We start from the raw sequence: 25,177 nt of genomic DNA on the forward strand, positions 1-25,177 counted from the left end.
TCCTTTAAAGGACTTTCCTTCTTTAAAAGACTTTGTCATAACATCATAGCATCGTGTCCTTGCCTGTATAGAATTCCATTGTGTCATATTTTCCAGGGTGTGCATTGGACCCTTAATTTGTTTATCATATACAAATTGAATAAGTTCGGTTTCGTTTCAACCAAAGGAACTAGAACTCACTTTTTGGCCTTCTCTGTTTGGCCTCACCTCTCCTTCACCACCTTCTATGATCCTTACTATATTAAAACCTCTCAACTATTAACCATCCCTCAGTGTAGCAATCTTGTTCTCTTCTTCTCATCTCAGCATGCCAACCCAAAGGGTAATAACATATGCTTTGATACACAGCAATTATCTTTACATGATATAGTAGTAATTGATCACCAGCTACGTGATAAATATATTTCAGGTACCTTGCTGGAAAGATAAGCCGGTATTGGTATCGGTTTATGTGGAGAGGCCGAAGAGAAAGCCAGCTTCGTCAACTCATCATCATCATCACCACCACCACCACCACCACCATCATGTTCATCACACCATCAAGCGAGAGGTTATTTCTCATAGGGATGGTTCTAGTGGCAAAGGCTATACTACTAGTAGGAGAGCCGAGCTCCTTCAGTACTCTCAACGCCTTCGCCAATCTGCTAGAACAGCTCTAGCATCACCATTACCATCCATACCCTCTGTTCCAAATCCAAGCCACACCAGCAATCCTCAACCTCAGGCTGAGGTATCTTATTACTAGTTCTTGGTTCTGGTGTTGCTCAATACAACTTTCTTGAAGTAACTAGGGTATAATTTACCTGCATAACTAATGGTGTTTGAACAGAAGGTTATTCTAGTAGAATGATTAAGCAAAAGAATACAGAAAAGAGTGAGACTGTATAAAACTTGAAATAAAAACTACTTGTAATTTGTTTAGGGTATTCTGTGTACTAAAAGCTAAATTTAAATTCCCTAGCTATTTCAATTTGTAGCCTCGACAATCAGCAATGAACTTTAATTTCTTTTCTTTCTTTTTTTAAATTAGGCTTAACGAAGTTACAGAATGGTTACATTTGAACAGTAGTTTGGATAGGTAATTATAAGTCAGATTGATTATGCAATGCATTCTCTAATGAAGTTTCGTTGTTAGGTTGTCACTGTCCCAACAAAGCCAAAGAAAGCAAAAGCCCCAACCTGCTTTGGCAACTGCGAAGTACCAACCATATTTGGGCCTCTTACAAGTTTCCACGCTAAGAAAGCGAGGAATACAAGAAAGAAACGTGGCGGTAATGCCAGCAATAAAATAAAAGCTGCTATCAAAACATTGAAGGTAAGATACTTAAAAGAGCTGAAATTTTGTGATCACATCCCTGGCTAGCTTAGTTCTGAAGTGTATTAATCTAAACTCAAAACCTTTCAGGTGCAAAAGCAACAGGCCTTCTTCTGCAAGTTGTTCTCATCATCAGCAAAGCGAGAGTAAAGCTGTAACAACCGATGTGATTTTGTATAATTTTCTTGTCAACTTTAATATATATATATATACTGAACGGTCGAGATGTGGATATGAGACCGAAAAGTGACCAAAAACTCGAACTTCACACGTTAATTTCAAAGCGGAGCTCCGCTCTGGATAGGATCTGTATATATATATATATATATATATATATATATGCTTCTGTTAACCAGAATATGATTTTTGTTGCTTCTGGAGTAAGAGCAAACTTAATATGAAGAGACTTTCGCTATACAGAAACTTTCCCAATGAGATTCTGAAACACAGAAATCATCAATGTATTTATCACCACCATTAGGCATTCGCCATTACAGAAATCAGATTCATGCGTAGCTGGCAACAGAACTATATTCATGATTTCCAACCGATAATATCTCCCCTATTATTTAGTTATTGAAAATCTAAATCATGTCTACAGCATTTACCTTGGTAATATCTGCTTTCTTTGACAATTATAAGTAGAATATTAAGCAGGCAGGTTTGAAATGGACACTGTATTGATCCAAGTGAATTTACATTGATAAATATTGAGATGCAACACATTTCATACAAGTGATACAACTGAAATTGAATTGTAGGCACACACCAAACCACCCTTTTCAGTTGACAGATGAGAGCCATCTGAATTACATGGTGCAAAGGTGCTCCGGTCTTGTGTATGATGTTCAGAAAGAAAAAAAGAAAAAAAAAGCTACTGGGATCTCTGCTGTCTAGTATACTCCCAAAGAGCAATGGCACCACTGACATGAACATTGAGAGATCTAACAACTCCCAACTGTGGAATCTCAAGGCAAGCATCCAGAATATGTATTATATCAACTGGTATACCTTCCTTCTCTCGCCCAAGAACCAGTACCTGGCCAGAGGATAGAAATAAATAAATCATCAATATTTTATTATGGAAATAGAAGGCATTCTCAGAATTCAATCAAATGAATGGCTGCCACTCTAACTACATATGCAATTCAACTAGAAGCAAATAAAAATCAAAAGACATAGGCTTGGTCGAAAAATACATATCATGGTTCTTTGTATAAATCCAGCACTTCTTTTCTTTTTCTGCTGATAACTACAGCTATTTTTATCCTCTCTTAATTTTTTTCCTTTTTTAAATTAAGCTAGGATTTTCTCAAGTACCACAATGATATAGAAATGCTTAAAACGAGTATAGAGTATTTCAATTGGTCCACTGGAGCTTCCCAAATCCACTCATGATCACCAAAGTAAATATAAAGAATGGGATGACAGAGCGACTTACTGTGTCTTTTGGAAATATATATTGATCAAGAGGTATACTATTTGCAGTCTGCTCTAGTCCTAAAATTGAGAAGCCTTCTCGTTTCTTTTTCTGAAGGAACACCTTCAAACTATTCACTGGGACTTCGATGATAGGAACCCACTTCTCTGCAGTCACACTAGAGGGGGAAAAAAAGAATCGAAACTGAAATTAACTTACTAGATACAACCGAAAAGTCCACAAGTAAAGTCAAATATAGATCATACAATAGGTTGATCCGTTTGATATTAAAACAAAAATAGTGGAAGAGCCATTTGCTTTGCAATGTGGTATGGGGAACCATGCAGGGCACAACACATTGGAAATTTTTCATCAAATATAAACATCTTTTGGAAATTTTATTTGAGCAATGTTTTATTTCATTATTATCATCCTTTTGTTTGGGGAAGGGAATGCAGGATCCCAGCTCAAGGTGTTGTTAAAACCTGAGTTTACCAAGCATGATAGCACAATAGTGTAAACCATATAGATTTCAAGCAACCATAACTCCCTCCAGGTTCCCAAAAACTAAAAAGAGAAAAACACTACAATCAAGTAAAGTATATATGTCCACATGTAATGTAATCATCTATCGATGGTAGAGAACTACTGACAAACCTGATGAGTTGGAACTGTTTGTCATGTAACACGTTCGTATCTGCAATGGCCAAACTTGATGCTTTAAATACCTGAGAAGAACAATGATGTAAGAGAAATCGAGCTGAAAAGCTGGGCAACATAATTGAGAGACACAGTAGTGAAAAATGCTCATCATAACTCATAACAAACCTCACAAGTCCGTGCAAGGCCAGCTAGGTTAGGTATCCGATCAAGCAGAGATGCTACAAGGATAAGATGTTGTCTGCTTGATCTCTCTCTTTCCATTCCTAGAGTTCTAGACTGCAGCACCTGAGCAAGAAGCTTATCGTCCTTTTCTATTTCTGTAATGATTCCACATCAGATTATATCAATTTTAAGTTTTCTATAGAGCAGTTATAAACATAAACAATTGTAAGAACCCAACATTTTAGCAACTGCTACTGTCCCAATCTACCTGGTAGGTTCACAATTGGGTTCATAGCATTACTCTTTTGTAAGTAGTGGGGTTAGCATGTGCAATCTGGTTGGGAGAAATAGTTGGGATACACACAATTTTCTCTATAAGAAATTGGATTTTGTCAAAAAACTTTGAGACGCTTATACATACCCTGAAGTTGTTTGTAAGTTTCTTGGTGAGAATTAACGTTTATGTCTTGCTTCTCGTGTTTAGACAGAGTAATCTTCTTCTGAAAATCTAGTGAGGTATCTTTAGGCAGCCGGGTACTCAATTTTCTTTCATTAGCATTAGACAGTATCGCCATGTGGTCTTGATCTCCATCAGATCTCAAACTCTCATTCTTAATAGTCACAACATCCTTTGCCATTGAATTTCGAAGGTCTTCCCTCACATCCTGTAACACTCAAATTTGAGATACAAATCATAAAAGAAATTAAAGCCTGTAAACCATGAAAATATACTTACATTCAAAAAGTTGAGCACTTGATCCATAAGGGATTTTGGTACACATTCAAACTCGACGTCCTTCAATAAAAGATATGGATTCAGTTATTTACCACTAAACCAGGAAAAAAAAAAAAAAAAGGGAGAAGAAAAAGAAGAAGATAAAGGATGAATAATATGGATCGTCCTATATTGACATGTCTGATAAGCCAAACTTATAAAGGAATTAAATACTATCCTAAACATATATATATATATATATATATATGATACTTAACACTGATTAAATCACTCACATCGTTTTGTATGTATAACTGACAAGTATCCTATTGTATATGGAAAACAGATATGGGTTCTCTTGCTTCATATTTTCAGCCATAATAACAATTTTATTTTGTGTTTTAACTATTAAATCCATGTTTTTCAACCTCGAAGGTTTTCTCGCTCTCTCTTTTTTTTATTTTTTTATTCTTTGGTTGGAGAGTAAAATAATACATTTGTTAGATCTATATTTTTCTTACCCTAAACGGTTAACCCGTTTTGATATAATCTTTAACTAGCAAAAGCGAATAAAAAGACAAATGTACAGGTAAAGAACAGTAGGATGCTAAAAGTATACTTAATGCAAAACAAAGTAGGACTTAATTAACGCCAAACAAAGACCCTGACCTCAACCCGGTTGATGAAAACGCCCGCAGGAGTGACCGAGCTATGGGGACTGTAGGCATCAAGATATCCTTCCATTGATTGTCGTAAGCTGAAATACAAAAAAATTAAAATGATATTATCTGCCTGTAATCATACACATAAGAGGCATGAGAAGAAAAGTGCCTTTATCTAAGTTATGCTTCATTCTAAGCACAAAGACGGATATAAAATGCACATGTTTTGCATGTTCTATGTTCCTGGATGCGTAGTTCTTCCATCTCTTTTGCTGATTTGTAGATTATTTTCTTCTTCCTTGTTGGTGTTGTATTGTAGACATCGACATTGTTCTTCTTTTCAACAAATTACTATAATCCTATCAAACAAATCTCATAGTAGATTTTTCCCTTGGACCCAGAGAATAATTATTTTATAACTATTGAACCGGTAAACTCCACACATATACACAACAACCGTGACCACTACCAGGTTAACTTATCAATTTGCAGGTCATACAAACCAAGGCCCAAATATAACAATCACAGGCTAGTATCAACTGATGAGAAAAGCTCCCCTAGGATATCAGTGTCTAATAGACAGGGGGATTTGAATGTGTTATTTAAATTGCTACTTTCTACAAAGACAAATACTATGAAATACTGACTCAGACTTACATTATACTTAAGTGGGAAAAACAAAATAAAATAAAAAAGCATTCACACACTTGAGATATCATACCGCGTACAATCAGAATTCTTTGCGAGGTAGGATTTGAGATCCTCAAAACACCTCTTCTCTAAAGTCATAGTTTCAGCGGCTTTAGAATCCAATGGAGGGAACAATTTGCAAAGAACTTGGTAAACCAGCAACTGCAAAACAAATGAACTCTCAATAAATACACGAGCATTCAGAAAAAGTAGAGCCAAAATAATATGATACGCAGTAATCGACTTTAGATTAACCAACCTGGGTGAAACCACGTAGACTGTGGTGATGTGAGGTTAATAGTGGAACTATAGGAGGAAGTAATTCATTCAGATGTCGGTGTTGAACAGATTGAGATGCATGGAGGATGACGTTAGCTGCTATAAATACGTAAGAAGAGAGAGCCTGCATTTCATTTCTAAAAGTTAGTATAATGGTGTCCAGTACAAACTCATAACGACTTCAAAAGTGTACATACCTGAGGCCTCATGTCATAATCTCTTAATATAGGAACTAGTTGCTCCCCAACCTGTAGGGATAATGCAAGCATTAATAAGTGTGCCTTGTCCATATTTCAAACAAAGATACACAAAATCTTGCAAGAGATACTCAAGACAAAGAAAAGAAGCCGAAGAGGCATGAATATGTTAATCCTTGAGTTACTTCCTAGAAGCCAACCCAATACAAAATAATGCTCATGCTTAACTCTTCTCTATACAGGACTTCAAGGCTGCACTTTGTGAAAGGTTCAGAAGAAAAGCCAATACAAGTCCAGCTTCATGGTTAACCAGTTAAATTTACTGACTGCTCATTGCAAACCAAACTATCAAACTCTGGTTAATCTGAACTTTTTACTTTTCAGGCAACTTAGAAGTTATTTAGTACAGGCATACAAATTTCATTTTCCGATCTCTGAAGTCTTAACCCAATCCTACCGTATCTATAGGATAATGGAACATGTACTTGATTGGTGTTAACATGTTGTATACATCTTTGCCAAAGGTTTAGCACCTGTTACCCTACTTTTTTGCTTTCATCATCTTTTTTAGAAGAAATAAAGAAAATAACATTTTGAGAGGTCCACAAACTGAAAACAAAAGGCCAAAAACCCAAAGATCCCTCAAAGAGACTAGAGGTCCAAAAGATCTAAAAGAAAAACTCCAAAACCCAATAACCATCACTTCAAAATATCTAGCAAATCTCACATAGATAAAGGGAGCACCCTTTAAAGTTTATACAAAGACAAAGATCTCTCAAAGAGACTAGAGGTTATCAGATCTAAAAGAAAACTCAAAACACAATGACCATCACTTCGAAACAGGTCCCAAATCTCGCATATTATATAAAGGAGAGCATTCAGAGCACCCTTCAAACAAAGACTAAAATCAGTAGCAAAAGAACCCACTACAACTCAAAACCAATTTTGAAAACAAAAGCAAAACAGCTTTCTTTCAACAAGAAACAAAACTAAGACCTACAGCAAGAGACTACTTGTCAACATACAGCTGCCTTCCAATCCATATAAATAACAGAGAAGCAATCCTCAACCAAGTACTGATGCTAGGTAGTTTTTCACTCGTTTGTGAACAAACTCTCAAACTAAACAAGGATAGAATCAAGCCCCCCCCCCCCCCCCCCCCCCAAAAAAAAAAACAACCAAAACAAAACCCACTTCACAGATATTGTGAAAGAGATAGTTGTTGCACCATGAAACCACTAAAGGCAAAATCTTACCAGTGATGGAAACTTTAAGTATATATTAATTGCAAATGTTTCCAAATATTGACGAACTGCAGGTAAGTTGTTCCTCTGCAATAAATAAACAAGCAAATAATTAAACCTTGACAACTAACAAGCAATATTAAGAACTGTAACAAATAGTCAGCCTTCTCATCTCCTGGAGGAAATTATAGTTAAGGGGACAGCTATAACTAGTTTACAACAAAAGTGATATTCCACAGTTTCTTGAAATAGAGAATCTGTTAAGGGGACAGCCTTCTCATCTGTGACTAATTTAGAAAACCGCATTGGATAATGGTCCAAGACCGATGTGTGGTTACCTAAAAACTGTTAGACTGCATATTCAAATTACACAGTAGTCCAAAACAAGGGATTGTAGAAACATGGTCAACTTGCCCCAGGAAAGAAAAACATCAGACTACAACCTAGTTTACATCACCAAAAACATTTTTCAGAGAGGACTAAGGTCAAAGATTGGGACTCCCAATTATCATCCATTGTCATGCTTATTTTATTTTCATAATTAGTGTTTTGATAGGTATTTCATTTTAATGTCAATCTTTAGACTGAGCATGAATGACCAAAAGAGAGACAAAAATTAAGAATCAGGGATGGTAGCTTAAAATGTCAAAGAATATCCAGAAAGCAAAACAAGAATGACATTTCTCAGCAATTCTTGAAAAGTGATCTTAATGGTAGATTCAAAATCTTAAGGACAATAGATTCTATTGTAGTCATTAATTATAGGAGACAACCACAAGGTGATATGGCATGATACAAACTTTACTTACATAGAGGGATGTGTGCAAGCAACGTGCGACTTCAGAAACTATATCTTGACAGACGAAATGCGACAAAATACATATCATTTGCCATGCCCGTACCTTTCTTCTATGAATCTGTAGATAAAATGTGGAAGAACAACCAAATTTAACACAGAGATAAACCAATTCTAAAAAACATAAACAAACAGAGAGGTCGCACCCACCAACCAGCCATCCACAACCCATTGGGTTGATGAACAAGGCTCTACTTATACCTTCAAGCATTTTCTACAGTATTTACAAGATTTTACACCATATAGATGGTTCAAACATCTTCCATAATTATACAGGAGTCCAGTTTTAATTCTTCATTTCTTCCTGGTTCAATAATTTTTGCTCAGAATAAGTGAGGTCCCTTATTCAACAATATGAAGGGAAACAATACTCACTGCACTATACTTCTTATACAACTCTTTTGCAAGATCCTTGTCGTTTACCTACAATAGCAGATGATGTCATCAACATGCAGAAACAATTATAATCTTTATTTATCCTAATAAATAAAATTGTGATGCAAACTATTAAATAAATAGAAGATTGTGTAAGATATAATCGGAAGTCTTTAGCAACCACAACCTTGCAAACTAGCAGTTGCATGATTGATGGATGCAAAATTTTCTAATCAGTGCACGAGTTCTCCAAAAACAGACACTTTTAGAGAAAACAAACAAGAAACTGGAAGGACTGAAGAGGCAAGAGGATTCCATTCTCCATTTACTTTATTTGCAAATGTGTGGCCCTTACACTCAAGGTCTTAATCAACTATTCAACTACATCATACTTAAATGCAACGTTCACTGGACAAGCTCCATGAAATTATAGGAAAGGCATTCAGAATGACAAAGCTATTTTTTTGTTAATAGGACAACTGAGAGTTGCGACACAACAGCTAATTAACAGATAGGATCAACTAAACGTTTTGAGGAACGTAGCAGTCCAGCTATGCTGGTAGGTCAGCTGTTTATCTTTGGGGCCAACTCAAGAATTATCTGAGAGACAAAGAACAAAGTATTTGAAAGATGCCTCCACATATGCAAATGCAAAGAAAACCAAATTCGACCTGCATGTGGCATCTATCCCATTTGGCCTAAGGCGCTGAAGAGTGAAAATAGAAAATGTAAAAATTAATTGCAACAAGCAATGGAGGCGATTGTTGAGAATATATACATCCCACATAGGAAAAATGGGACCTTGCCTATGGGTTTTTAAGGGTTTGGGCCACTCCATCCATTGCCAATTGGTTTTGGATGTGAACCCCAAATTACTTTATCATGGTATCAAAGCCAGGTTACCCACGTGTGCATGCCTAACGGCCACACGGGCTCCAGGTCACCCAAAGTTGTTCACGTGTATGGCTTGAAAATTCGCCACATGTGCGGGGGCATGTTGAGAATATATACATCCCACATGGGAAAAATGGGACCTTGCCTATGGGTTTATAAGGGTTTGGGCCACTCCATCCATGCCAATTGGTTTTGGATGTGAACCCCAAATTACTTTATCAGCGATAAATCTCATAATGCAATTATATATCATTTAACAAAGAATAGGATAAGAGAACTGATAGAGGATTTTTTTTTTTTTCCAGAATTTCCAATTCAATTGAGTTCCAGAATCAGATCTCTTCTATTATTTGTACAACGGTAATATTTTTTTTTTTTTCCCCGGAAAGAGACATTTTCTTAATAGCTCTCGAACATTACTGTAATGAGATTGTTGACAATAATAATAAAGGCTCAGAGTCAGTCTTGCTCCATGCTATCTAATGTAGCATAGATAGAAATTCAAAAGAAATATCGTGCATGCACACATAGGATCGGAAAATCTAATGTAACACAATAAATAATAAAACTAGACAGATTATAACCAATTACGTACTAAGTAAGTGATGCTAAACAAATATAGGAGCACATAGAAAACATAAAAAAGATATAAAGGGTTGGGAAACAAATAAACAAAGCCAATACCGCGGAATCAAGAAGCTCAAGCAAAAACATTTTTCCAGATTCCAAAGCTGCATGGCAATCTGCATTTTCATTAGTCGATCCCACCATGACAGCCATGTCTGCTAGCTTGTAAAACAAAACAGCAACAGAGGCTCGTGCATACAACTCTGTATTAATAAATGCCTGACAAGGAGAAGCCAACAAGATTACAAACTTCCAACTTTCCAAAAAAATAACCTGGTTAAATCATCTAAAATGAATTAGAACCAGGACAAGAAAAACAAAATTCCTGTTCAGTAAGTGCCAAACAAGGCAGATATTAATTATACTATTTCCAATGCAGACCCATGATACTAGTATATGATTACTTAAAAAGCTCATCCCGGCAACGGAATTCTTTTTCTTTTAAAAAAAAAACAGCCCCAGATGACCTGATTCAGAAGATAAACAAGAGAGTTGCTTCTAAACGGAAAACCGACTTATATAGAAGTTTCCTAGTCATCTGGAGAAACTAGCTACCGGCGTTGAAGAAGGCCCAAGGTTAAAGTATATTCATTGCTCAAAGGTAGATGATACATGTCATTGATACAATATATTCCCAACATTAACTCTCAATTATTATATACCATACTTTGGTCAGCTCAGGATCAGGGCCTTTTGCCAACAAAGAAACTTCAGCCCTGGTATCACGATTATCAGCTAATTCACCTTCGAAGTCCTCATCAAATGCAACTGGAGATGGAAAAAATCAGGTTAAAACTGATCTATTATGACAATGGAAAGCAATATAAAAGTATCAACAACTCAAGCATATGAGAGCGTAAGACTGACCGGAACCATGTAGAGATAGCAGCTTCAGCTCCTTCACATAGTACTTTATAATCCTAGGATATGATAGCCACAGCCCTGTTAAGTGTAATGCAGCAAGACGAATTGTACGGGGACTTTTCGTGCCTTCCTCTAGAATTTTCTCAACAAACTGCCAGACAAAGATGTTAACAGATGCTCAATAACCTTTTTGTAACTGTAACCAGCAGAAAATTCACGCACACACAAGTGTGTTACCACAGCATAGACATGCATACAATATTATAAAAATCGCTAGGCGCTAGTCCATGTATCAAATATATCTATATATATATATATATATATATATATATATATCTATATATATATATATATATATATGTATGTATGTATGTATGTATTTATGTGTGTATATATAATATGTCTGAGAGAGAGAGAGAGAGAGAGACTACACACCCACTTCAGAGGCCCAGGTGCACCATCAATTATGTGCATGCTCTCATCACTAAATAGAGATGAATGGAGAACGGAAGACAAAAGTGCAGCAATAGGTGCAACCTTCCGCTTGTTGCAACTGACATGCAATATCCAAGAAGAATGAACCAAATGCCACAGCATCTGAATTAACAAATAGTCAAAGGAGTGTGAACATTGTTAACTATGTGACTTAAACAGTACATAATCTGAAGCAAAGTGCATAAAATGGTAATATTTATCAACGCATACTTGAGACATTTATTTTGATGCCATTATTTAATGAGACTTAATATTCTATTGTTTCTTAATCTCTGAAGATGCTCAACTTTATCAACGCATACTTGAGACATTTATTTTGAACATTCCCTCAGTTCACCAAGAAGTCATTTTACCATTTGACAGTGACAGAAACAAACATGCAAAGCTTACATTATGTCATAAGGATGAAAGCTTTTCTATGCCCCAGTTAATAAAACTAAATTAAAAGTTCACATCAAACTTATATGTCTCCATAACCCACATCAAGAATTCCTTAACCATGACGTCTGCACTGAAAGAAGTACCATTAAAGTTGAAAGAACAACTGAAATAAGTCATGTCGGTGATCATACAAATGATGAGAGATATAGCAGGCTTGACATAATTTTCATGCAATTATTCTCTTTAAGAAGGGAAAAATTTCTTGCTTCGAAAAGAAATTCTCCAACATATTTTTTTCTGAAAAGTAACAGCTTTTTACCTGCTAAACAAAAAGTACAATACGAAGAACCGGACAAGAAGTCTGCATAAGAAAGACAGTTTGAGCAACAGAACAAGCTGCTCAACTGACACTATAACACTTAAATTTCTAACCCAACAATAGAAATTCCCCCCACCCCCCGGTTCTTAAAAACCGCATCTAATTAGTGTGTTCTCTCAATAACCACTATATGTGAAATTTTGAAGAGTATACAAAATGGCCGACAAACATTTCAGTCAAATACAAAGGGATAAGCACCTCATTTAGGTAGCCATATATGGCAAATTGTTTCAGAGTGGGACTGCAGTGTACATACAGAGCACTTGTACCCCCACTATCCCAGTAAACATCCTGATAAAGTAATATGGGGTTCACATCCAAAACTAATTGAGGCATGCACACGTGGGTAACCCGCTCTGATACCATGATAAAGTAATCTGGGGTTCACATCCAAAACCAATTGGTAATGGATGGAGTGGCCCAAAGCCTTACAAACTCTTAGGCAAGGTCCCATTTTTCCCATGTGGGATGTATATATTCTCAACACGCCCCCGCACGTGTGGCGAATTTTCAAGTCATTCACGTGGACAACTTTTGGGTGACGTGGAGCCCGTGTGGCCATTAGGCATACACACGTGGGTAACCCGCTCTGATACCATGATAAAGTAATCTGGGGTTCACATCCAAAACCAATTGGCAATGGATGGAGTGGCCCAAACCCTTATAAACCCATAGGCAAGGTCCCATTTTTCTCATGTGGGATGTATATATTCTCAACACATCCCACCCCCAAAAAGGAAATTAAAAGGAACAAAGTACTAATAGTTAGATTATGACTTATGGGTGAAATTCCACAGCAGTAAAACCAGATTGCTGTTCAGCTGGTGTCAGAACTATATTGCAACCTATCATCGACAGAATGCAATAAATGGAGTTAGAAATGTACCTGGGAATCCACCCCATCACATAAGCAGACAAGTGAACCAGACTTTCCTTGGGCAAATAAGTCCAAAACTAATCGGACAGATCTGAGCATCGGTAAAACAGAACCTTCCCCAGCATTCTCAAGGCTGCAGATTATAAAGTGAAAGTGGCAAGTCAACAAGGAAAAAGAAAAGATCCATCAGCATTGGCTATTATTATTACTATAAGACACACTTAGACCTCAGACTACAATAGAGTATCTAAATTACACTTATCCACTATTCAAAGAAGCCAAGCAAAGAGATCTTCAGCAAGATTAATACATAATTTACACACACACACACACATAATTTACAAGCTGCTGGATTTGGACAAAACAATATTGCTAGATTACAGTCCTCTCCCCCAACCCCAAATGGTAAACCCAACAAAACTTATATAGGTTTAATGAAAACATACAAATATAACTGTTCTTGCGTCTTACCTCTCAAGAATATCAGAAAAAATACATCGGAGAGCAGCACCTGAGAAGACAAAATTATTTGCCTCTAGAAGAAGCCCATTCCTAAGAGCATAGCAAGGAATTGACAGTAGAGATTCTAGGCAAATCCACTGCATCAGATACAGAAAAAAATTGGAATAAGTTAGAACACCCACAACTATCCATGGTTAGAATAAAGTGAGCTTTATGCAAATGGAAGTACTAGTCTAACAATGCAATAGAAACTTAGGAATAAAAAAAAAAATTGCTTGATTTATTAGGAGGAAGAAACGACTCAGCTACTTAACACAGAATAACAAAATTGCTAAACATTTGAATATATCATTTATCCTTTATGAAATTCCAATTTTCAAGATCAATTTCACTGCTAGCAGGAACAAAAATCTTAAATAAATATTGATATTAAAAATGTTATATAATATTTCTCACCTTCCAATTCATTAAAATTGCACGTCGAGATCGTACAAATACTCCAACTGTAAGGAGCTTATTTATGTTCTGAAGAAAAGAAAGCACCAAAGAATCCAACAGAGGTTTGCCATCTGATAGTAATGAGCTGTCATTTTTCTTAAGTATATCCAAAGTTTGAGGAGAACACACAGACACTAGTGCTGTGAGAGTAGGAGCTAATGCTTCATATGCTGCAAGACGTATTTCTGCTCCAGTCTGCGTTGCAGCAGACGCATAAACACCACAATTAGCTCAAGACAAACAATGAAGCTTTAAAAATAAATCTTCATTACAAGTTAGAACTAAACTCTACAACTTAATTTACAATGAAAAAGATCCAATCGACTTGCAAAGTACCTCTGAATCACAAGCTGGAGACGAAATAGTCTTCCAGAAGAAATCCCACAAAAAATTAATAGGAAGATCAAGTGAAACATCAGTTTTAACTCGTGCACAGAATGAGGAGATAGTTGCAACAGCTTTCATGGACATAATCTGTTCATACACAGAACAAAAAACAAGAAAAAGGAAGTAGCAATTATCAATAATGAAAATGCAATAAATTCAATGGCTAGAAAAAGCATCACCAAATAAAAATTGCCCATATCCAAAACCACGAGGGAGTTTCTTTCTGTATATAAAGCACAAAAGAGACGAGCAAAGAAGCACACTAGACCAAATCCAAAAATTGCTACTTACCACTAAAAAAATTTAGGTGCTGTATTTAACTAAAAAGATGCAGCCAAGGTGAATGAACAAATATATTGACTGACGTAAACTGTAAACATTTGATTACCGGTACAAAATAAAACAAAAGGTGAAGAAAAGTACAAAAGGATCATTCCTAAGCTTCACCATGCGTGAACAATAAAATCATTTACTCATACTAACACAGAACTGCACCAACCTAAATGTTGCATTAAGTACATAATAATTACAAGTAAAATAGAGATTACAGAAACAATGTGCCTGATATTCTTCAGCACTTAACTGAACCAAAGATAGCTATAAGTACAAAGAATCAAATCATACTGCTTGCAATACAGCAGTAGTGGTAGAAGATGACAACCGGCGTTGACTAGGTCCTCCAAGTTTTCCGGTTACAGAACCAGGAAGGGTTGCATCTCTCATCGTAGTGGTATTGTTATTTGAGAATATGGAACAAGACAAGTTTGCAAAAGAGACCAACTCCTCCTGCAATCCAAACAAACATACGAGCCATTAATAGCAAGTTGACAGGGAAGCCCATATAAATCTTCCAAACTTGTGGCAATTCTTTCACATACCAATATGAGAAGAAAAATGTCAGTGAACTTTTGGTATAAATTAGGAACATCTGCATGACTAAATTCATTCATTGATTCTGGCACAAAAAACTCTGATTTGGTTCTAAGCTTAGAACCATGTTTGGCAACTCTTTCTTGCATCATCTGAAGCTCCAGAACTAGACTCAAGATGAGGATGAAAAACTTCACAGGAAATAGGTCCATCTTATTGTTTTGTTTGCAGACATCACTACCGTGATTTTGAATAAACTGGACAAATCATCAAAACAAAGAGTCAAACCTTGTATTGAGAAAAATAATAAAAGAAATAGCAATGCCTAATAATAGGACAATGTCCCAAACAAAAAGCTTTGATTTGTCAGAATATACTAAAATTTTAAAGTATCAAAGATAAAGAAGGAGCATATAAAAAGTTGCAGGGAAAAAAAAAAAAAGGCATACCATCAGTATGGGTAACAATTGATATTCCTCCATGCATGCAATAAAGAGCACTCTTGCCCACCGCTTCGCTTCAAATTCCCATGCATCCAAATCTTCATCGTCAAAAGTGGTTGAAGCATCATCATTGCAATGGCTCGTAAACCTATTTGGAAAGTCATAAAGACTCTTCAGGAGCTTCATCTCAGTACTGCAGCAGTTGACACTACAACGCTTACCACACCCCATAAGCCATTGTCGTATTTTCTCTCTTAAGGGACCTAGAATTAAGAGGGGGAGAGCGAGGAAGAGAGAGAGAGAGAGAGATGTGTGTTATAGACTGCTGAAAAGCGACTTGGAGAACATGCATCAAATTTCAATATCAAATGTTGGTAACTCTAAGACTACTTGGACTTCTTCCTTATTTTATTTATTAATTTGGCAAAGTAGATTTATTGTTCACATATTCAGTCCAAAAGAAATATAGGTCCATCTAGATTTTTATAGGCATATCTGTTACATATACACAAACTCATGAATGGTGGTGTATTAGTGAATTTACTCTATAGTAGAAAGGAAATATTTCATTAGTAAAAAAGAAGAAATTATAGTAAGTGGATAAGACCCATAGACTAACAGAAAGAACCTACAAAAACTCAGAAAATAACAAAGTCCCAAAGACACAGCCAAAACCAGCCTCACTTCACTACAGCTAAACAAATTCAAAATAAAAGAAGAACGGCAAATCCCCAAAATGGTACCTGTAAGACATATATCCCCAAATTGGTACCTATAGTATGTCTCCATTGACCAGATTGGTGCCTCCCCCATACTTCCGTGAGAATTGAGCACATAGGAAAACAAATTTTACTAGGTATAGGTACCACTAGGGGCATTGACCCCATTAGAAAAAGTGTTCAATTAAATGGTCAGAGGTACCAATTCTGGCCAATAGAGATACTATAGGTTCCAATTTGGGGAAATCTCTCTCTCAGGTATGGCTTTTCGCCAATTCATAATAGTACAGGTATCATTTTGGGAATTTACCCACTGAAGAAAGGGAATAGTCTCTTGAGTCAGTACTCAGTAGTAGCCAATGCCTATAAAGCAAACCAAAACCACACCCAACCCCAAATTCTCATAAATAGTTCTGTAACCCTTCCAGAGTCAGTGTATGCATGTATGTCTTATTATTTTTCTAAGAGAAAAATAATTTATGCATCAAAAGAACGATAAAGTAAGTGGACAAGAGGTCTTGCCCTGAAAAATAATAAATAAAAACGACCCAAGAAACAACAGCAACTCAACTAGGAAACAAACAACTTATCCTAATAAAACCAATAAACCTAGACTACAGCTGCTGTACACTCGTGATGTGTGTGTATGACATGCACATGCATACAATGGATAAGTTCTAGTATTTCAGAGATCAATAGGAATAAAGCCGGACATAAAATGTGACAAGGGAAAAACTTACCGTCGTGATCAGTGAACTCCCATGGAAATGTTGAAATGAAGTGCAAAAGTACATCAAGAGGTAGATCACATGTACACACCACTGAAGCAGCAGAGTCAAGGACTTTCTCACAAACTGGAGCCAGGAAAATGATAAACCATCAGTTATGCTCCGCCCTTAACGAATAAATATTAGAATGTAAATAACCACTTGTAAAGATGTAATATTATAATCTAACCAGATTAGTTATAGACCTCGAAGACGATAATTAGAATTGAAATGTTGTTTGCTGCTCTCAATAATAAATCTCAAGGCATCAAGCAAAACAATTTTGTCATTGTGAGGAGACTTTCCCACTTTGATCACGTCATGAACTCCATCTTCAAAGAACTGTGCACCAATTTCACTATTATTCTTTCTGACTAGACAAGCAGCAGAAGAAATGCATTCAGCAAGGCACATCAATCCAACTCTACCAAGAGGTTGCCGCTTAGCAGCAGATGCTAAGTCACTCAAAAACATAATGCACTTCCTGTAGCCATAAGCAAGATAATAAGAAACATATATCAACCTCTTTTGAAAGAAATCTCTAAAAGAATCGCGTTCAAACTGAACAAAAGGTTGTATGAATAAAGAATGAATGACACAATTAAAGTTGAAACTCCATCACTAGGAGAGTATACAAAAGAAAGACCAGAACTGAAGTATGTGAATTAGCAGAATAAAGAAAGCCATCAAGAAGAAACGGAAAGGCAGTGCAAGCAAAACATCCAACAATAAAGAAAATACAAAGTGTTTTGAAGGATTGTGTTCCAACGGAATAAATGAGGAAGATTTTCACAATCCACTTGCTTAGGGAAAAGATAAATAAATAAACTAATACATAAAAAGAGTACAACCCCTAACTTAAGGTTTGTATTACAACTTTCAACAGTGGATCACACATAACAAACAAGAACAAATACAAATGAATTGAATGAGGAGTCCATTACCCTAACAAAAAAAATTTTAAAAAAAAATTAAAATAGTAGCTATCAAAGAGGCTAAAGATTAAAAGATCGAGAAAATAAGAAATAGTAAACTTGTCCCAAACAAGCATCAGTTCATGTCATCTAGCGGATCAAGCATACTATTTGAGAGTGAGCACACCCTAAAATCAGTAGTAATCGACACCCAGAAAGCTGACCGAAACTTGCATTTGAATACTAAGTAGCATAGACATTCTATAAGTAATAATTTATGACATATCCAAACAACACGAGCAGAAATCAATTTTAAAGCAGGGGGGCGTTCAACGCAGATGGCACTAAATAACTTGTATAGGAATCTAACAACCTAAGGAAGAACTTTTTTTGTCCTGAAAGAAAAGAAATCTGAACTCATATATTACATGGCTGTGTCTACAACGTAATGAAGCGAATCGGTAGCATGTCACATGTTTATACCAAACCGTATGAGCACATTATAATCAAATTCCAATACTTTTAACTAAAGCAGAGAATAAGTCTGAGCTCCATGCATTTACCGACATTAACCTAGTTCATGTGAAACACATTTTTATCACTGAAACTGAAATGTAATCAGCCTTCCCATGAAGACAAGTCACTTCTGCAATTCTCTCTTAACACTATATTTCAGAAATTACAAAGCATATCATGGCACATACCTCACATTCAGATAACTTGTATATTCGCTTAGAAAGTTAGCTGCACCTTCTATTGTCATTGAAGAGTATATTCCTTTTACACCTAAAGTGAAACAACAAAATAGTATGTCAACCTAGTGGAATGTGCCACTCCTAAGCAATAATTTTTCTTGTAAAATTAGCAGAGTGAAGACAAAGCAGTGAATCATCCTACTTAAACGAATTATATAAGGGACACATGGAAGCAGATGAAATGAGAGTCACATATCTGAAAAATTAATAATAATTGCAAAACTTATAATATTGGAGACTTAGGAGCATGCCATATATGATAAAGAACCTCGCCTTATAAGATTAGTGATGACTTGTACATATCACTATGGGGTTGTCATGTGCTAGCTGTGATATGGGTGGTCTTGATGGAAAGAAACAGAAGGGGTTTTGAAGTCTATACTAGTGCACAAATGGAAGAGTGTTGGTTATGTGCATCTTTTTGAAAGCAGGATGTAAAGATTACACTCTCCTCTATTGTTTTATATTGAAAGCAGCTGTCCTTTAGGGCTCCTGCCTTATTTAGGCTGGTTCGGTAGCAGTTGAGGCCTTGTCTATTGCTCTATCTGTCTTCTCTAGTTTTTTTTTCTGTGGACTATGCATTCTATGATTTTATCAATAAAAGTTATATTCAACATAAAATAAAATAAAAGATTAATAATGACCTATAGTCCTAGCAAAAAAAATAATGATGACCTATACTATGATACAAAATGGTCAAGTACGCTCAATTCTGTTGAAAAGTCAAAGTCAAAAGGATTACCAAATTCTTTGTGATGCACAGGGTCATTTAGCCCTTGTATAAATGAACCAAGAACAAAATATCCAGGCACCGTTCTTGCATGTGTACCGTAATTCTTCCAATCAATCCCTAAAAATGACTGCATGATCAAGCACCTAACTGCATTATACACAAAAAGGGAGTTATCTGTGAATTCAATTGTTAGACGAATAAGTAAGAAAAAGAGATTAAGGGTAAACATTTTAACACAATAAACACCAGATGGTGGAACATTCACTTCACCTTGAGGATTGTCATGATTAAAACCCCGTTCCCACAAAATTGCTAACCAGTTAAAGATTTCTCCTGGACTTTCGATCTGGTTTTGATGAACTGCTCCACTGATAGAGGTTTTATTATTAGCATCTGAGCTAGAGTTTCGAAGTAACAAGGATACCTGGGGAACAAATACATGAAAAAGTCAGTAATACAGAGTCTTAATAAGAATGTAACCTCATTAATGTCAAACATTCATTTTGCTTCTCTAGAAGTGTAGTGAGTTATGCACATATGTACATTGCCTGTTTGGGACTGCTTCTGAAAGGCCTAAGAGCGCTTTTCAAATTTGATGAGTGCTTCTCAAAACCACTTCCAAGTGCTTCTAAAACTACCCAAGACACATTCTAAAATTTTTGCAATTTTTTAATATTTATAACTAATTTCTATTATGAATTCAAAAGCGCTTCTGGCCCTCCCAGAAGAAACCCCAAACAGGCTAGTCCAGCCTATAATAACAACCTGGCCTGGATGAAATTCAGTACAGGTACATGACGACATGAAGAACACAATAACCATGAAAATAAACCTGGTAATTCCAAGCTGCTTCAACGAGGTGAGTTCCATACTCTTCAAGCATTTCATACAGCAATACAAATGCCTCCCACTTGTTCTGGCTGTCCGGAGAAGACTCAACTTGGCTACATATTTTCCCCACACCCAGAGATTTAGCTTCCTTATCAGCCCACAGCTCCCTCTTTGTCATGCTGTGAGGCATTGAATTATTTTCAGCCGATATATCCTCTAAAACACCGGAGGGTTGGGCTGCTCCATTTACGCGTAGTGCTATCTTTAAGATGTGTAACGATTGCTTCCTCACTAAGCTCTCCTTATCAACCTGAACAGTAAAACCCCAAAAATAAAGAGAAATATCCTGAAAATCAATAGTATTTTAAACAGTAACTGATGAAGTCATAGTTTTCAAGTACCAGGCCTCTTTTAATCTCGTCCCAAAATTTTGTTTCAGCTCTTATATCAAAACATTCCACTTTATCACTCATGTTGGTATCTCCACTTTCTTCTGTAAAAGGAAAAAAAGACAGGTACAAGGAGAGTATGCCAAAAGCATCTCGTCTCTCCACGGTTCCAAGAGAAAACAGTGTCCCACAGCACTTCCAAATTTTCATAAAGAAGTTGTTCCTGGAAGCCAATTAAATATATTCAGTTATCACATTCTATATAGGTAAAATATCTGAAAGACTAATGAGGTTTGTAGAAATTGTAATATCTACCTTGAAAGTGTAAAGGTCTGCCCATCTATTGAGATTTGAAAAGAGCAATAGGAAGAAAATGCTTTGAAAATGATTGGGAGAAGAAAGGCAGTAGCACAGGACCGGTGTTCCAAATTTTGTAAAAGCAATTGCTCAGTCAAGCTACAAAGGCCCCAAGTCAATTTACCAGCAAAATTCTCACCAAAACACCCATTTGCAATTATTGATTCAGAGGAGGCAGCTATTTTCTGGCTTTGAAGGACAGCATCAAGCATTAAGGTTAGGATATGGCATGAAATTGGCAGCGAAGGTGATCCAGGTGGCGAAAGGATGTTTTTTGTAGTCATTTCTATATGATTTACCCAGTCATTAGATCCCAACATTAACTGAAAAGTATCTGATACTTCCTTTTCAGGCATACCAATAGAACTGGCAACTAATGTTAGAAAAATTGGCACCAGTGTTGCCTCCACAACTACCCAGGTGTTTGTCTCAGTCACAGCATTAATAAATGATTCTGTAATCTGTTACCAAATTTGTGCCAAACCAATCACAGTGTGCACAGCAAGCAACAATTAGTTACGGGTTGATAGGCTTAAATGATGTGAATTTGACAATGTTACACTTTAAAACTTTACCTGGTTAAGCATATTGCGGCTGAACATGTGTGCCATCTTTATCAATGGAAGAAAACATTTCCATATAAATGATTCCAAAGCACCAAGATTAGTGTCTGCAGAGAAAAAACATTTTGTTGAACAGAATATTTAGACCCATGACATTATTATAATACTCTGATGGCAAATGCTTTTAGGCTTTAAAAGGCGCTGAGCCGCTAGATTGAATCAAAGATACTAGCCTATGTGTTATTGCTATTTAAAACATGGGTTGAAATTAACAACACTTATAATAAAGTATCCTTAGACGTTTAAACAATGGGTTACTACAATATAACAGTACAGAAAGACACAAGATGAAAGTGTGTATTTGAAATTACAAACTTGGCTGAGCAAAATAAAAAAACTTCAAAGATCACTCAACAATTTTCATTTTCAATACATAATAAAGATCCATATCATCATACAACTTCTTGGCAACCAAGCAGAACCTCATAGTTCAAAAACCCTAATAGCATTACTACTTGGAAAAAGATTACAGAAACCATTTTCTTTTTAGAAGGAACGACGATATATTAGTTAAGAAGAGAACACTATTAGAAACAAGATTTTATTAAAACAATCTATAAATGGTGGATAAAATTCTGTATAAATAAGAACCCAGTTCTAAGTAACAAAAATAACCATTTGTGAGATGGAAATTTGGGATCATGAGTTACCAAATTTCTTTAGAAGGTGACAGAGTGCCCCAACCAATGATGCCAGATAGTTACAGTCATGGGAGTCCAACTTCTGGTCGTTTTTCATGACACCCTATCGTCCAAAACAACAAAAACGAAGATAAACATTATCTCAAATTTAACCACCCCATGTTCACTAAGCTAGTGAACTGGGAGACATATTAATAATGCAGTTATGAAAAACAGGCATAATTTAATTTTCATATACTAAAACTAAAAGTCCACCAAATCTAAACCAAAATAATCACAATAGAAACAGGGTACCGTTCAAATTGCAGATAACATTAATCCGTTAAATACAAAAGAGACCCCTTATTTACTTTCCAAATTTGTGACAAGCACACTGTTACATGTGCAGACTTATCTTGAATGCATGGTGTGTTTAATTTGAGTAGAAATAGGACAGTTAAATAAGTCTGCTTTCCTTGACTTTTAGTCTTCCTAATGTTTGGCTATGGCACCTAATTTTGTTACACTCTCCCTACTTGTGTGGCATTTACCATTGTATCAGTTATTTTATGACGTGGACTGTATAGTGTATACTGAAGGCAAGGATCAGATTCTCATTTCTGCAAAATCGGAAGACTTGGATTCCCTTGAAGAACCCAACTTGTCTAAAGTCTATTGTGTATTCTAGACAGGTGAAAGAAAAAATGGTCAGTTTGTACCAATGTCTTACTGGAGATCGGGCACGCACAGCTGAGTGGAGCAGTTACAGAAAACCTATAACATTACTATCCACTGGTGACCAGGGCTTTTGAATCCAGTGGCTGAGTGTTTGATAAACTCACCACATCAGTTATCAATTTGTCATTTATTCTGTTAAAGAGGTGCATCACTACCATCATCCCACCTTGAGGGTGGCAGTTAGTCATGGTATAATTTTTCTTATTTCTGCAGTGGGAGAGCTGCTTTTTAGTGAAGCTTCAGACTCGAGTATTATAATGTAATCTAAAGTCTGATGCTTAGCTTCTGCTATCGGTTTTCCATAGACAACTTATCCTCAGCTTGTTCTTATTAGTTTTACATAAAGCATGTTTCTTACTAAAACATGGACATCACATTGCCAATTGCACTAATCCTTTGATGTAAGACCGCCTCTCTATATCATGTTTTCTTCGGCATTCAAGATTGGTTCTTTTTACACTAATCACCAAAGAAAAGCCAACTCAACTACATTAAAACTCATTCTAAGACACTGGTATGAGTTGAATTCCAATGAACAACATTCCATCACATGCAAAAGAGTGCCTTTATACAATTCAATTAGGATTTTCTAACCAACCCAACAGAGCCATACAGCAATTCACAAACTGGGTATTGCTCAAAGTAAACCAATCATACCTCAGAGAGCTTGGTGAAAGTGTCGAGAAGCGAAGCGAATAGCGAAGACCGAGATACGCCGGTAGAGGCCAAAATGCAATCCAAGACGGCAGGAACAGCCGCCGGAGGGACTTGGCTGAAGCTGGTGGAGAGTGAAGTGATAAGAGTAGCCATAGAGTGGGTTTCTTGTGTAGACATATTGAAGAGACAGAGAGAGGTTCAGTTGGGGAAGGGGTTCAATTCAAATGAGTGTTACAAACCCTAACGTCTATAATGGTCGAACACTTAAACCCTGATATCAGTTTGCACTGTGTCCCAATTTTTCTACACAATTACTTAAACCCTGCAATGGTATCCTTTGTTTTTTTTTTTTTTTTTCCTTCCTTTTCACATGTTTTATCTAAAGGGAATGTCTTTATCTTAAAACAATAAAAAAACACTAGTGTTCCATTCACGTGCTCTCATCTCATGTGCATAGTTACTAATTAACGCGACGTGTATAGTACGTGAAAAATATGTATATGTATTATTCGCACATTTCATTAAATAGTTCATTGAAAAGTTTGGCAAATATTTTTAATATAAATTTTTTTAGTTTTAAAATATTAATTTATAATCAACTTTGTTCAATAATGTGTAAAATACCCAAAAAAAAAAGTAAAATTCGTGTATAATACATGTACAATACTTTTGACTTTAAAATACGAAAAATTTAACGAGTCCTTATCAAATATACGAAGTACAAAAATATTTTTATTAAGGATGAAGGAAACTACAACTTAAAAGCCTCGAAACATCCAATCAATCAAAAGGTAACAATCAAGGATGAGGAAGCATCAAGAGGTAATAATGAATGATGTTGCACTTAAATTTTCACTGAGAAACATGTATTTGCAATAGCATCTGCCAAAAAATTAACTACATAAAGTTGAACTTAAAAAAAAAAAAACAAAAAAACAAAAAACACGTATGTATTAGTCTTCAACTAAGAAATTGATAGTAGGGTTGTAGTAGGGCTGGGTGTTTTAGTATAAAAGCTCGGCTCTACCCATTTGGACTAGACTGTCCGGTCTCTTTTAAGTTTTTTAAAATTTATGTAAAATTCAGACTGAATTATATATCAAACGGTTTGAGCCCAGTCCATAGGACTTAAAAAAAAAAAAAAAAAAACTAATCCCAATATAACCGATTTATTGACCAAAGCACGTCATGTCATATAATTGGCCTTCAAAATGAGTTCAAATTATTTTGGTGCGCTTGACTTCAATCGATCCATACGGCATACAACTTAGTCGATCCTCGATTCATTCAGTCTTCATCTTTAACTCTCAGCCCTAAAC

General features: G+C 36.0%; 2 protein-coding genes across 3 annotated transcripts; one reads left to right on the forward strand and one right to left on the reverse strand.

The window, feature by feature from the left end:
- The first annotated feature begins 54 nt into the window (after positions 1 to 54).
- LOC121050577 (protein hunchback-like) lies at positions 55 to 2,227 on the forward strand. 2 transcript variants are annotated; one of them, XM_040511190.1, is made up of 5 exons: positions 55 to 322; positions 410 to 730; positions 1,136 to 1,315; positions 1,406 to 1,489; positions 2,077 to 2,227. In XM_040511190.1, the coding sequence occupies exons 1-4, from the start codon at positions 308 to 310 to the stop codon at positions 1,463 to 1,465; spliced, it is 576 nt and encodes a 191-aa protein (XP_040367124.1). In that variant the 5' UTR covers positions 55 to 307; the 3' UTR covers positions 1,466 to 1,489; positions 2,077 to 2,227. The 2 variants fall into 2 exon arrangements, with proteins under 2 accessions (XP_040367124.1, XP_040367123.1); XM_040511189.1 differs by having other exon boundaries at positions 1,406 to 1,461.
- Positions 2,159 to 24,133, reverse strand: LOC112179805. The gene is made up of 35 exons (XM_024318286.2): positions 23,859 to 24,133; positions 22,494 to 22,587; positions 21,796 to 21,890; positions 21,179 to 21,681; positions 20,876 to 21,086; positions 20,476 to 20,784; positions 19,914 to 20,067; positions 19,653 to 19,790; positions 18,860 to 18,941; positions 17,448 to 17,725; positions 17,215 to 17,328; positions 15,762 to 16,018; positions 15,321 to 15,569; positions 15,067 to 15,228; positions 14,392 to 14,529; positions 14,014 to 14,250; positions 13,567 to 13,694; positions 13,105 to 13,228; positions 11,399 to 11,560; positions 10,967 to 11,114; positions 10,767 to 10,867; positions 10,157 to 10,318; positions 8,579 to 8,626; positions 8,157 to 8,264; positions 7,360 to 7,434; positions 6,104 to 6,154; positions 5,887 to 6,030; positions 5,659 to 5,789; positions 4,945 to 5,032; positions 4,297 to 4,356; positions 3,982 to 4,225; positions 3,564 to 3,715; positions 3,393 to 3,463; positions 2,757 to 2,913; positions 2,159 to 2,354 (listed from the first exon to the last, which is right to left on the reverse strand). The coding sequence occupies exons 1-35, from the start codon at positions 24,033 to 24,035 to the stop codon at positions 2,190 to 2,192; spliced, it is 5,517 nt and encodes a 1,838-aa protein (XP_024174054.1). The 5' UTR covers positions 24,036 to 24,133; the 3' UTR covers positions 2,159 to 2,189.
- Between the last annotated feature and the right edge of the window lie 1,044 nt (positions 24,134 to 25,177).

The sequence above is a fragment of the Rosa chinensis genome, chromosome 7, assembly GCF_002994745.2.
Source record: "Rosa chinensis cultivar Old Blush chromosome 7, RchiOBHm-V2, whole genome shotgun sequence".
Taxonomy (NCBI): domain Eukaryota; kingdom Viridiplantae; phylum Streptophyta; class Magnoliopsida; order Rosales; family Rosaceae; genus Rosa; species Rosa chinensis.

Coding starts and splice junctions, on each gene's coding strand:
- LOC121050577 (XM_040511189.1), top strand. Junction 1,316..1,405: donor CTGCTATCAAAACATTGAAG/GTAAGATACTTA, acceptor AAAACCTTTCAG/GTGCAAAAGCAACAGGCCTT. Junction 1,462..2,076: donor TCATCATCAGCAAAGCGAGA/GTAAAGCTGTAA, acceptor ATTGAATTGTAG/GCACACACCAAACCACCCTT.
- LOC112179805 (XM_024318286.2), bottom strand. CDS start 24,035: ATGTCTACACAAGAAACCCACTCTATGGCTACTCTTATCACTTCACTC. Junction 13,229..13,566: donor TTTTCTGATATTCTTGAGAG/GTAAGACGCAAG, acceptor TATAATCTGCAG/CCTTGAGAATGCTGGGGAAG. Junction 4,357..4,944: donor TTTTCATCAACCGGGTTGAG/GTCAGGGTCTTT, acceptor CTTTTATTGAAG/GACGTCGAGTTTGAATGTGT.